Source organism: Globicephala melas, chromosome 18 (genome assembly GCF_963455315.2).
Source record: "Globicephala melas chromosome 18, mGloMel1.2, whole genome shotgun sequence".
Lineage (NCBI taxonomy): Eukaryota > Metazoa > Chordata > Mammalia > Artiodactyla > Delphinidae > Globicephala > Globicephala melas.
This window is the reverse complement of record NC_083331.1, coordinates 50,694,221-50,707,577: the sequence shown is the minus strand read 5'-3', so window position 1 is coordinate 50,707,577 and position 13,357 is coordinate 50,694,221. Positions and strand designations below refer to the sequence as shown.

The following is a 13,357-nucleotide window of genomic DNA, read 5'->3' as shown; positions in this document are numbered from 1 at the left end:
ATTATGTATTAGTTTCTGCTTTATAACAAAGTGAATCAGCTATACATATACATAAATCCCCATATCTCCTCCCTCTTGTGTCTCCCTCCCTCCCACCCTCCCTATCCCACCCCTCTAGGTGGTCACAAAGCACCGAGCTGATCTCCCTGTCCTATGCGGCTGCTTCCCACTATTTTACGTTTGGTAGTATATATATATCAGTGCTACTCTCTCACTTCGTCCCAGCTTACCCTTCCCCCTCCCCATATCCTCAAGTCCATTCTCTATATATGCAGCATTATTCCTGTCTTGCCCCTAGGTTCATCAGAACCATTTTTTTTTTTTTTTTAGATTCCATATATATGTGTTAGCATATTGTATTTGTTTTTCTCTTTCTGACTTACTTCACTCTGTATGAAAGACTCTAGGTCCATCCACCTCACTGCAAATAACTCATTTTCAGTTTTTTTTTATGAGCGAGTAATATTCCATTGTATATATGTGCCACATCTTCTTTATCCATTCATCTGTCGATGGACATTTAGGCTGCTTCCATGTCCTGGCTATTGTAAATAGAGCTGCAGTGAACATTGTGGTACATGACTCTTTTGGAATTATGGTTTTCTCAGGGTATAGACCCAGTAGTGGGATTGCTGTGTCATATGGTAGTTCTATTTTTAATTTTTTAAGGAACCTCCATAACTGTTCTCCATAATGGCTGTACCAATTTACATTCCCACCAATGGTGCAAGAGGGTTCCCTTTTCTCCACACCCTCTCCAGCACTTATTGTTTGTAGATATTTTGATGATGGCCATTCTGACTGGTGTGAGGTGATACCTCATTGTAGTTTTGATTTGCATTTCTCTAATGATTAGTGATGTTGAGCATTCTTTCATGTGTTTGTTGGCAACCTGTATATCTTCTTTGGAAAAATGTCTATTTAGGTCTTCTGCCCATTTTTGGATTGGTTTTTTGACATTGAGCTACATGAGCTGCTTGTAAATTTTGGAGATTAATCCTTTGTCAGCTGCTTCATTTGCAAATATTTTCTCCCATTCTGAGGGCTGTCTTTTCGTCTTGTTTATGGTTTCTTTTGCTGTGCAAAAGCTTTTAGGTTTCATTAGGTCCCATTTGTTTATTTTTGTTTTTATTTCCATTTCTCTAGGAGGTGTGTCAACAAGGATCTTGCTGTGATTTATGTCATAGAATGTTCTGCCTATGTTTTCCTCTAAGAGTTTTATGGTGTCTGGCCTTACATTTAAGTCTTTAATGCATTTTGAGTTTATTTTTGTGTATGGTGTTAGGGAGTGATCTAATCTCATACTTTTACATGTAGCGCTCCAGTTTTTACAGCACCACTTATTGAAGAGACTGTCTTTTCTCTATTGTACATTCTTGCCTCCTTTATTAAAACTAACGTGACCGTGTGTGTGGGTTGATCTCTGTGCTTTCTATCCTGTTCCATTGATCTATATTTCTGTTTTTGTGCCAGTACCATACTGTCTTGATTACTGTAACTTAGAGGTATAGTCGGAAGTAAGGGAGCCTGATTGCTGCAGCTCCGTTTTTCTTTCTCAAGATTACTTTGGCTATTCGAGGTCTTTTGTGTTTCCATACAAATTGTGAACATTTTTGTTCTGGTTCTGTGAAAAATGCCATTGGTAATTTGATAGGGATTGCATTGAATCTGTAGATTGCTTTGGGTAGTAGAGTCATTTTCACAATGTTGATTCTTTCAATCCAGGAACATGGTATATCTCTCCATCTGTTTCTATCGTCTTTAATTTCTTTCATCAGTGTCTTATAGTTTTCTGCATACAAGTCTTTTGTCTCCTTAGGTAGGTTTATTCCTAGGTATTTTATTCTTTTTGTTGCAGTGGTAAATGGGAGTGTTTCCTTCATTTCTCTTTCAGATTTTTCATCATTAGTGTATAGGAATACAAGAGATTTCTGTGCATTAATTTTGTATCCTGCTACTTTATCAAATTCATTGATTAGCTCTAGTAGTTTTCTGGTGGCATCTTTAGGATTCTCTATGAAAAGTGTCATGTCATCTGCAAACAGTGATGGCTTTACTTCTTCTTTTCCATTTTGGATTCCTTTTATTTCTTTTTCTTCTCTGATTGCTGTGGCTAAAACTTCCAAAACTATGTTGAATAAGAGTGGTGAGATTGGGCAACCTTGTCTGGTTCCTGATCTTAGTGGAAATGGTCTCAGTTTTTCACCATTGAGAAAGATGTTGGCTGTGGGTTTGTCATATATGGCCTTTATTATGTTGCGGTAAGTTCCTTCTATGCCTACTTTCTGGAGGGTTTTTATCATAAACGGGTGTTGAGTTTTGTCAAAAGCTTTTTCTGCATCTATTGAAATGATCATATGGTTTTTATCCTTCAATTTGTTATATATGGTGTATCACATTGATTGATCTGCGTATATTGAAGAATCCTTGCATTCCTGGCGTAAACCACACTTGATGGTGTATGATGCTTTTAATGTGCTGTTGGATTCTGTTTGCTAGTATTTTGCTGAGAATTTTTGCATCTATGTTCATCAGTGATATTGGGCTGTAGTTTTCTTCCTTTGTGACTTCTTTGGTTTTGGTATCAGGGTGATGGTGGCCTTGCAGAATGAGTTTGGGAGTGTTCCTCCCTCTGCTATATTTTGGAAGAGCTTGAGAAGGATAGCTGTTAGCTCTTCTCTAAATGTTTGATAGAATCCGCCTGTGAAGCCATCTGGTCCTGGGCTTTTGTTTGTTGGAAGATTTTTAATCAGAGTCTCAATTTCAGTGCTTATGATGGTCTGTTTGTGTTTTCTATTTCTTCCTGGTTCAGTCTCAGAATATCGTGTTTTTCTAAGAATTTGTCCATTTCTTCCAAGTTGTCCATTTTATTGACATAAAGGTGCTTGTAGTAATCTCTCATGATCTTTTGTATTTCTGCAGTGTCAGTTGTTACTTCTCCTTTTTCATTTCTAATTCTATTGATTTGAGTCTTCTCCCTTTTTTTGTTGATGAGTCTGGCTAATGATGTATCAATTTTGTTTATCTTCTCAAAGAACCAGCTATTAGTTTTTTTGATCTTTGCTGTTGTTTCCTTCATTTCTAATCTGATCTTTAATATTTCTTTCCTTCTGCTAACTTTGGGGGTTTTTTTGTTCTTCTTTCTCTAATTGCTTTAGGTGTAAGTTTAGGTTGTTTATGTGGGATGTTTCTTGTTTCTTGAGGTAGGATTGTATTGCTATAAGCTTCCCTCTTAGAACTGCTTTTGCTGCATCCCATAGGTCTTGGGTCGTTGTGTTTTCATTGTCATTTATTTCTAGGTATTTTTTGATTTCTTCAGTAATCTCTTGGTTATTAAGTAGTGTATTGTTTAGCCTCCATGTGTTTGTATTATTTCAGATTTTTTCCCTGTGATTGATATCTAGTCTCATAACGTTGTGTTCAGAAAAGATAGTTGATACGATTTCAATTTTCTTAAATTTACCAAGGCTTGATTTGTGACCCACGCTATGATCTATCCTGGAGAATGTTCCATGAGCACTTGAGAAGAAAGTGTATTCTGTTGTTTTTGGTTGGAATGTCCTATAAATATATATTAAGTCCATCTTGTTTAATGTATCATTTAAAGGTTGTGTTTCCTTATTTATTTTTATTTTGGATGATCTCTCCATTGGTGGAAGGGGGGTGTTAAAGTCCCCTCCTGTGAATGTGTTACTGTCGATTTCCCCTTTTATGGCTGTTAGCATTTGCCTTATGTATTGAGGTGCTCCTATGTTGGGTGCATAAATATTTACGATTGATCCCTTGATCATTCTGTAGTGTCCTTCTTTGTCTCTTATAGTAGTCTTTATTTTAAAGTCTATTTTGTCTGATATGAGAATTGCTACTCCAGCTTTCTTTTGGTTTACATTTGCATGGAGAGTATCTTTTTCCATCCTCTCACTTTCAGTCTGTATATGTCCCTAGGTCTGAAGTGGGTCTCTTGTAGACAGCGTATATACGAGTCTTGTTTTTGTATCCATTCAGCCAGTCTATGTCTTTTCGCTGGGGCATTTAATCCATTTACATTTAAGGTTATTGTCAATATGTATGTTCCTATTACGATTTTCTTAATTATTTTGGGTTTGTTATTGTAGGTCTTTTCCTTCTCTTGTGTTTCCTTCCTAGAGAAGTTCCGTTAGCATTTGTTGTAAAGCTGGTTTGGTGCTGAATTCTCTTAGCTTTTGCTTGTCTGTAAAGGTTTTAATTTCTCTGTTGAATCTGAATGAGATCCTAGCTGAGAAGAGTAATCTTGGTTATAGGTTTTTCCCTTTTGTCACTTTAAATATGTCCTGCCACTCCTTTCTGTCTTGCAGAGTTTCTGCTGAAAGATCAGCTGTTAACTTTATGGGGATTCCCTTGTATGTTATTTGTTGTTTTTCCCTTGCTGCTTTTAATACTTTTTCTTTGTATTTACTTTTTGATAGTTTGATTAATGTGTGTCTTGATGTGTTTCTCCGTGGATTTATCCTGTATGGGAGTCTCTGTGCTTCCTGGACTTGAGTAACTATTTCCTTTTCCATATTAGGGAAGTTTTCAACTATAATCTCTTCAAATATTTTCTCAGTCCCTCTCTTTTTCTCTTCTTATTCTGAGACCCCCATAATTCAAATGTTGGTGCATGTAATGTTGTCCCAGAGGTCTCTAAGACTGTCCTCAATTCTTTTCAATCTTTTTTCTTTACTCTGCTCTGCAGTTGTTATTTCCACTATTTTATCTTCCAGGTCACTTATCCATTCTTGTGCCTCAGTTATTCTGCTATTGATTCATTCTAGAGAATTTTTAGTTTCATTTATTGTGTTATTCATCATTGTTTGTTTGCACTTTAGTTCTTCTAGGTCCTTGTTAAACGTTTCTTCTGTTTTCTCCATTCTATTTCCAAGATTTTGGATCATCTCTACTGTCATTACTCAGAATTCTTTTTCAGGAAGCCTGCCTATTTCTTCTTCATTTGTTAGGTCTGGTGGGTTTTTACTTTGCTTCTTCATCTGCTTTGTGTTTCTGTGTCTTCTCACTTTGCTTAACTTACTGTGTTTGGGGGTCTCCTTTTCTCAGGCTGCACGTTCGTAGTTCCTCTTTGTTTTAGGTGTCTGCCCCCGGTGGCTAAGGTTGGTTAAGTGGGTTTTGTAGGCTTCCTGGTGGAAGGGACTAGTGCCTGTGTTCTGGCGGATGAGGCTGGATCTTGTCTTTCTGGTAGGCAGGGCCACGTCTGATCATGTGTTTTGGGATGTCTGTGATGTTATTATGATTTTAGGCAGCCTGTGTAGTAATGGGTGGGTTTGTGTTTCAGTCTTGCTAGTTGTTTGGCATAGGGTGTCCAGCACTGTAGCTTGCTGGTCGTTGAGTGGAGCTGGGTTTAGTGTTGAGACGGAGATCTCTGGGAGAGCTTTGGCTGAATGATATTATGTGGAGCTGGGCGGTCTCTGGTGGACCAGTGTTCTGAACTCGGCTCTCCCACCGGAGATGCACAGGCCTAACACCCTGGCAGAGCACCAAGGCCCTGTTAGCCATATGGCTCAGAAGAAAAGGGAGAAGAAAAGAAAGAAAGAAAGAAAAGATAATGATAATAAAGTAAAATAAAGTTGTTAAAATAAAAAAAAATTATTAAAAATAAAAAAATTAAAAAGTAATAAAAAAATCAAAAAGAAAAAGAAAGAAGAGAGCAGCCAAACTGAAAAACAAATCCACCAATGATAACAAGTGCTAAAAACTATACTAAAAACAAAAAAACAGGACAGAGAGAACCCTAGGACAAATGGTAAAAGCAAAGCTATACGCACAAAGTCACACAAAGAAGCCTAAGGATACACACTCACAAAAAGAGAAAAAGGAAAAAATATATATATATCGTGTCTCCCAAAGTCCACTGCCTCAGTTTTGGGATGATTCGTTGTCTATTCAGGTATTCCACAGATGCAGGGTACGTATGTCAAGTTGATTGTGGAGATTTCATCCGCTGCTCCTGAGGCTGTTGGGAGAGATTTCCCTTTCTCTTCTTTGTTCCTGCAGCTCCAGGGTTTCAGCTTTGGAATTGGCCCCGCCTCTGCGTGTAGGTCGCCTGAGGGCCACTGTTCTTTGCTCAGACAGGACAGCGTTAAAGGAGCAGCTGATTAGGGGGCTCTGGCTCACTCACGCCGGGGGGAGGGAGGGGTATGGATGTGGGGCGAGCCTGCAGTGGCAGAGGCCGGCGTGCAGTTTCACCAGCCTGAGGCGCGCCGCGCGTTCTCCCGGGGAAGTTGTCCCTGGATCACGGGACCCTGGCAGTGGCGGGCTGCACAGTCTCCCTGGAGGAGAGGTGTGGACATTGACCTGTGCTTGCACACAGGTTTCTTGGTGGCTGCAGCAGCAGCCTTAGCTTTTCATGCCTGTCTGTGGTGTCCGCGCTGATAGCCGCGCCTCGCGCCCATCTCTGGAGCTTGTTTAGGTGGTTCTCTGAATGCCCTCTCCTCGCGCACCCCAAAACAATGGTTTCTTGCCTCTTTGGCAGCTCCAGACTTTTTCCCGGGCTCCCTCCCGGCTAGCCGTGGTGCACTAACCCCCCTTCAGGCTGTGTTACCGCTGCCAACCCCAGTCCTCTCCCTGGGATCCAACCTCCGAAGTCCGAGCCTCAACTCCCAGCCCACGCCCGGGTGAGCAGACAAGCCTCTCGGTGAGTGCTGGTTGACACCGATCCTCTGTGCGGGAATCTGTCCGCTTTGCCCTCCGTACCCCTGTTACTGTGCTCTCCTCCGTGGCTCCGAAGCTTACTGCCCTCCACGGCTCCGAAGCTTCTCCCCTCCGCCACCCGCAGTCTCTGCCCACGAAGGGGCTTCCTAGTGTGTGGAAACCTTTCCTCCTTCACAGCTCCCTCCCACTGGTGCAGATCCCATCCCTATTCTTTTGTCTCTGTTTTTTCTTTTTCTTTTGCCCTATCCAGGTACGTGGGGGGTTTCTTGCCTTTTGGGAGGTTTGAAGTCTTCTGCCAGCATTCAGTAGGTGTTCTGTAGGAGTTGTTCCACATGTAGATGTATTTCTGATGTTTTTGTGGGGAGGAAGGTGATCTCCATGTCTTACTCCTCTGACATCTTGAAGTTCTCTCTTATTTTAAATTTTTTCCTCAAGTTCCTCAGTTCATTTTATTACTTAAATTTTTATTTCACAAAAATGTACTTGTACATATATTGTGTTTTTATGTATTGGTGAATCTATTTCTATGGAGTGTATTTCCAGGACTGTTACTGCTTGTTTAAAAACTTGGTTTTTGTTTTTGTTTTGTTTATGGTGGTTATTGTTTTTAAAAAATGAAGGGTTTCTGTTTTCACTAACAGCAGTAAAAGGCAGTTTCTTTTGAAATACTTCCAGCAGCAGATCATATAATTCTTTAATTTCTGTCAATTCAGTGAATGTGAAGTGATATCTCATCATTATTTTCATATATATTTCCATGACTCACATTTTTCCTGGATATTTAAATATACTCTTCTGTGAGTTTTCTCTTAAAAACCTTTGCCTGTATTGTTTTTATCCTTAAAAATTGAAAGATGTTCTCTGAATATTCTTCATCTTAACTGTTTTCTGTCTTCTCTACAAATAGTGTTTCCCAATTTACTTATGATCATGTAACTAAATTAGGTTATATTCTGTTACGCAAAAGCACTTAACATTTTTAAGAAGCAAATACGTATTTCTTTGAAATTTTTGAATTTTCTATCTAGACTAGAAAGGTCTCAGTTTCTAGATGATTATATGATATCTTAAATATTCTTCAAAAAGACTGTTTTATTTCTTTTTACATTAATAAATTTTAAAGCCAATGGATGATTATTGTTCTCATGTGGGCTAGACATCTAACTGTATTTTCTTACCAGTAGCCAGTTGTACAGTCATTACGTGTGAAATGGCTACCAGATTTATCATTTATTATATTCCCTTATATATCAGAATCTATTTTCTGGGCCTTCCATTATTTCCCTGACCTACTGATCTAGTCTTAAGCTAATATTATGTGGTTTATGTTTTGTATGGTATTTTAACATTTAGTAAGGTTAGCTACTCTCAGTGTCTGTCTTTTTTAATTGTTTGGGGGACTATTCTTAGTATTTAATTAAAAAAACATAATTTAAATTGAAATTGCACTTAATTTATCTGTTAGTTTTAGAAGAATTGATTTTTATGGTATTAAATATTCCCACTCAGTAACAGGATGTGTCTTTCCATTTATTCAGATTCTGTTTTTGTTTTGAATTTTGTTGGGATATAGTTGATTTACAATGTTGTGTTAGTTTCAGGTGTATAACAAAGTGAGTCAGTTATACATACACATATATCCACTCTTTTTTAGATTCTTTTCCCATATAGGCCATTACAGACTATTGAGTAGAGTTCCCTGTGCTATACAGTAAGTCCTTATTAGTTATCTGTTTTATATACAGTAGTGTGTGTGTGTCAATCCCAATCTTCCAATTTATCCCTCCTCCCCTTGTTACCCCCCAGTATCCATAAGTTTAGTTTCTACATCTTAACTCTATTTTTATTGATACTTTGTAGATAAATTCATTTGTAGCCTTTTTTTAGATTCTACATATAAGCGATATCATATATTTGTCTCTGTCTGACTTAAGCCATTATTTTAAAACAGGTCATAAATTTCCTTAATGCTTGGGTCTGTGCCTTCATTTGTAGTCTTTTTGTAAGACTGCTTTAATGCCAAAGATCTATTTATTTGTGTTGAACATGAATTTTTTCGGTGTGGAATTATCAAAATCATATAGAATACTCAATTAGGGGTATATAATTTTCTTTTGAATTGATAAATTATTCGCAATTTTAGGAGTTTGAGGAGCTGTCACTTCTAAAGTTGCGTTATTCCTGTTATAATTACCCTTTTCATTCTTGTTGGACTACTTTTTTTCCCCCAGGGTTCTATGTTGTTATCACTTTAAAGTTAATATGTGAGTTTGGCAGAATCAGAATGCAGGTTTTCCCCTAGAATCTTGGAGAGAATTTCAAGTCCTATTTTTGTGTTGCCGTTTATAGCTAATATAATATAATGGGGTATCCTTTGGGAGATCAAATTAATTATCATACATCTTTGTATTATGATAGATCTGATCTTTGTAAGATCAGATTATTTATGATAATTAGCCGACTTTGGGAAGTAGGGGGAATATTGTGAAAAAAAAGCCTGAGTGAGAACAGCCACCTCCTCCTCTCTGGCTTCCCTATTTGACACCTCGTTAGTATTCAGGTGCTTCTTCCCAAATAATGTCTGGATTTCCTATGAGTATATTTCTGGGTTTATACTTGACCTAACATAGTTAAATAGATCATATATAATAGGCCTTTTCTTTTAGGCTGTGGAATATTATGATTTTTTAACAATAAATTTTCTTTGCATTTTTAGTCTGTTAAAAAATATTTTGGCTCTCTTTATCAAAGGATAGTATTTTTTCTAGAAAGCTGTATATTTGGCTCTGTTTAGTGTATTTAAGCCCCTAACTTGTTTATTTTAAAGTTCAATTTGGATTAAAGAAAGATTCTGTGATTTTTTTTTTAAAAACAACATTGGAGTTGAAATTTATCTTTTTGGATCTTTCCCAAGCTATTTCCATTTAAAAATAAGTGTTCCCAATCTCTGAACCTAAGCCATTGATAAATGTCATAAGTGAATTTCTAAAGTCTTTGGTCCTTTCTGAAGTTAATTCTTCTTCTTCTTTTTTCCCCAGAGATATACTATCAGTTTCCAATAATTATTTACAGATTTAAATGGATAGAATCTAACCAAGTACAGTAATTTCTTTCTTAGTGAAGGAGAAATAAACACACAAATAAAGTCAACTTAGGAATAAATATGGAGGACACTAAGCACTATTACAGATGACTTAAATATCATAAAACTGTGACTACATATCTTAGAATAAATTTAGAATTAAACATTATTTTTAAAATAGTGCCCATGGCCAAGTCAGTAGGGCCTATTATTTTTATCAGTTTGTTACTGTTGTAGTAAGTGATCTTCCAAATTGTCACTAATATTGGCTTTTGAAAGCCAGGAGTTTCACAGGGCACCTAGCTATGTGTTTCAAAACTGTTGCCAGGTAGATCCTTTCTCTTGTGTCTCCACAAATCTGGATAACCAGGGAGAGGCTCAGTGAGGCTGTCACAAGTTTTTCAGGACTGATCCAACCAAATAACTTTAAAGCTGGGACTTCGGCAGGATATGTGACTAAGAAATTAGTGTTCACCGACCCTCTAGCCAGCTTCTGGGAGTGTTCTTGTTTTCTTTTATGTTATAATCAAAGGCCATATGCTTAGTTCACAAATGATAGGAAAAGGACAAAGAAGAGGAAAAATAACAAGTAATTGGATGCAGTGAAAGAGAATGGGAGATGATGGCGTGTAAAGGAGAGGGAGGGGTAAGGAGACAGAATTCATGAAGCTGGCAAGCTGGACTCACTCATTGAAGGCTGCCCACATCTCCCTTATCTGGGAGATAGCCATGTTGTTTGTTTGCTAACCTCTTAATACTAAAGCTGCTGGTGCCTCGCTAATTGTGAAACCTTTTTAAAGACGTTATTAATAATGGCTTTGAAGATAGCAGAATCCATTTGTCTTTTCTGTAGAAATATACCAATTATGCCTATCAGGAGTGTGTAATATCTCTTCATACCTTTTAATTATTCATCTCTTCATACCTTTTCTTTAAAATTGACAAATCCTGATCTGAAGGGGTGATTTCATTGCTGATTCATTTAAGTTAATCTTAAAAGTGCGGAAAAGATGTTACGGAGTTTTAAGGAAAGAGAAGGATTTCAGTTAATAATTTATTTGTTTATTTTTAGGATCTGTGGTTGTGGTTCTGGAGAATCTGGCTGTGCTGTATGTGGATGTTGCAAGGCTTGTGCAAGAGAATTGGATGGTCAAGAGGCAAGACAAAGAGGGATTCTTGATGCAGTGAAGGAGATGATACCTTTAGACCTTCTGTTAGGTAGTATTTCTGATAGTCTAAATAATTCCTTTTAGATATGTGTTATAAAATTAAGATAATAGTTGATTATGCAGTACTCTGTGTTTGGTAACTGACAGTGTGTCATTGATTAAGGGATGAGATGCTTTTTCTCTTTTTTGCTAAGATCCTTGTGGTAAAAATCATTTGTGTTTTAGACAGTGTTTTTGCTAGCTTTTACTTTCTTGAATTTCATATAGTTCTGTCATATCTATTATAAAACTAATTGACTGACTGACTGTCAATCATCTAGCTGTCCCAGTACCCGGGGTTAACATTGAAGAACACCTTCAGTTACGACAAGAAGAAAAACGGCAGCGTGTAATCAGGAGACACAGATTAGATGAAGGAAGAGGTAAGATGTAGCTGCAGAGAAAATGTATATGAAAATACATTTTCTTACCCTATACTGAGACCAGTTAAAAGTTTACAGAATAGGCTGATTTGGTAAGAAATTAAAATTAGTAACATTCTAGTAACTCATGAAAGTATTATGAAAATATTCAGGGTATTACAATTGTGCTAATAACATACATTTAATTCGGTAGTGTGTTTATGGCATAGGTCAACCATATTAAGAATTGTGCCATATGCCAAGCATCAAAAACTATTAGCAATGGCAATCTTTAAAAAAATACAAATTCGAAGAACTGTCCTTCACCCATATTTTGACTCATCTACTTAACTCTGAACACCAAATTAGTTTAGTATTTTAAGTTCTGATTTCTTACTCATTTACAATTATTATCATTTGGGCATAGTCTCACTGCTCTTCCTTCCAGTTTAGTGCATAATTATGCTTTTATGTATCTTTCCGGAAAAAGCTTATTCTGGTTATGTACAAGAAGGGTAAGTTGGAGGGTCTGCAGGTTTTAATTGCAAAGATAGATTTATTATCTATCTTTTCCTCATTGTTTATGACCATTTCTCAGCCTAAAAACTACATTTAACAGTGATTATAGTATTTTAGTATATATCCAACAAGCAGAGATAAATATAAGTATTACTAAAGTTATTCTTGCCCAATAGAATCTTTTCTTTGTAGATTAAGACAGATTGTTACAAAGGTCTGTAATTTTATTCCTCTGCTAGGCAAAATTTTGATTCAAAATATTTAGTGATATTGTATATTTTAATACTTATTAAAATGGCATGGTATTTGATACAGGAGATAAAACCTATTACTCATTTAACCATCATTACAGACTTTTTTAGGCATTCCTTTTTTTAATATAAAATGGAGTAAGTATTGAATATAAAATATATAGCACACATGGTAATTCTGTTTTTATTAAACTTAGGTCATAAGACATCTGCTTAGAGCTTGAAGATTGTTCTTTATAGTGTCTAATAAGCAATGTTGAGGAATTGATGCAGTGAATATTTGCTGTTAGTTTGGCTTTGTTTACATAAAATCATTGCCTTTAAATGATATTGTAATGAGATTAATGTATCTACTCTTATTTATATTGTATAAATGTATGAGAAAATTGCATATTAAATGTTATGTAGAGAATAGGGTAAAATTTAAGTTCTGGGTCTTTATGACACATGGTAATTAAGTGATAATTCCTTTTGTATTAATAGTATGATTTGCTTAAGATTAATTACTAGTGATACTTTTACTACCTGTTTTTTTTTTTTTTGAAATATTAGGTTGAATCATATGAAATGACCTACAAAAAACAGCAATTTCCTACGTTTCAACCAAAGTATAGCAAATCATTGTGATGACATTTAATTACTTGCCTAATGCTATATATCTTATTTTTTTCTCTCCCTCTATAAAAAGCTATTCTTCTCTAGGTATAGTATATATTTCTGTATATCAGAAGTAAAAGAACATTGATGATGCCCTGGTTATTCAACAAAACTTTGTGATAGCAGAATATTCTTTTGGCTTTTATTTTAAAATGTATCATAGACCTTTAAAACATGAACTCTAACCCTTTAAGAGTTAAAAAAAACTCCATTATTTAAATATTTATGGATATTAGATTATTGTATCTGTGCTTTAACAAGCTTTCCCAGCCATTCTGAGGGTGCTGAAGTGTGAGAACCACTGCTCTAGGGCAGTGATGTTCTAAGTTTGTCACATGGGCCTTCTACATCAGTCACCTGGGCCTCGTGCTTCAGCATTTCTGCCAGAGGGTCCTCGATACAGATTTGAGTCACATGCACAGTGTTCTAGGGCTCTTGTTTGGCACCATGCTAGCGAGGATTGTTAGTCTCGTTTTGTCCTCATGAGGAACAGGAATGTCAAATTTTTAGTGTTCCAACTGCCACACATACATACTTGTCTTTTCTCCACACACCCCCCCCCCACCCCCCTTGGCTTCTGCTTGGTGTTTTTTA

General features: G+C 36.6%; 1 protein-coding gene across 1 annotated transcript in view; it reads left to right on the top strand.

Moving 5' to 3' along the window:
- Positions 1 to 13,357, top strand: part of MYCBP2 (MYC binding protein 2) — a 273,476-nt gene that overhangs the window by 78,095 nt on the left and 182,024 nt on the right. The window contains exons 16-17 of the mRNA XM_030838623.3: positions 10,839 to 10,984; positions 11,256 to 11,357. Coding sequence (XP_030694483.1) covers positions 10,839 to 10,984; positions 11,256 to 11,357 — 248 coding nt within the window. The remainder of the gene's footprint in view (positions 1 to 10,838; positions 10,985 to 11,255; positions 11,358 to 13,357) is intronic.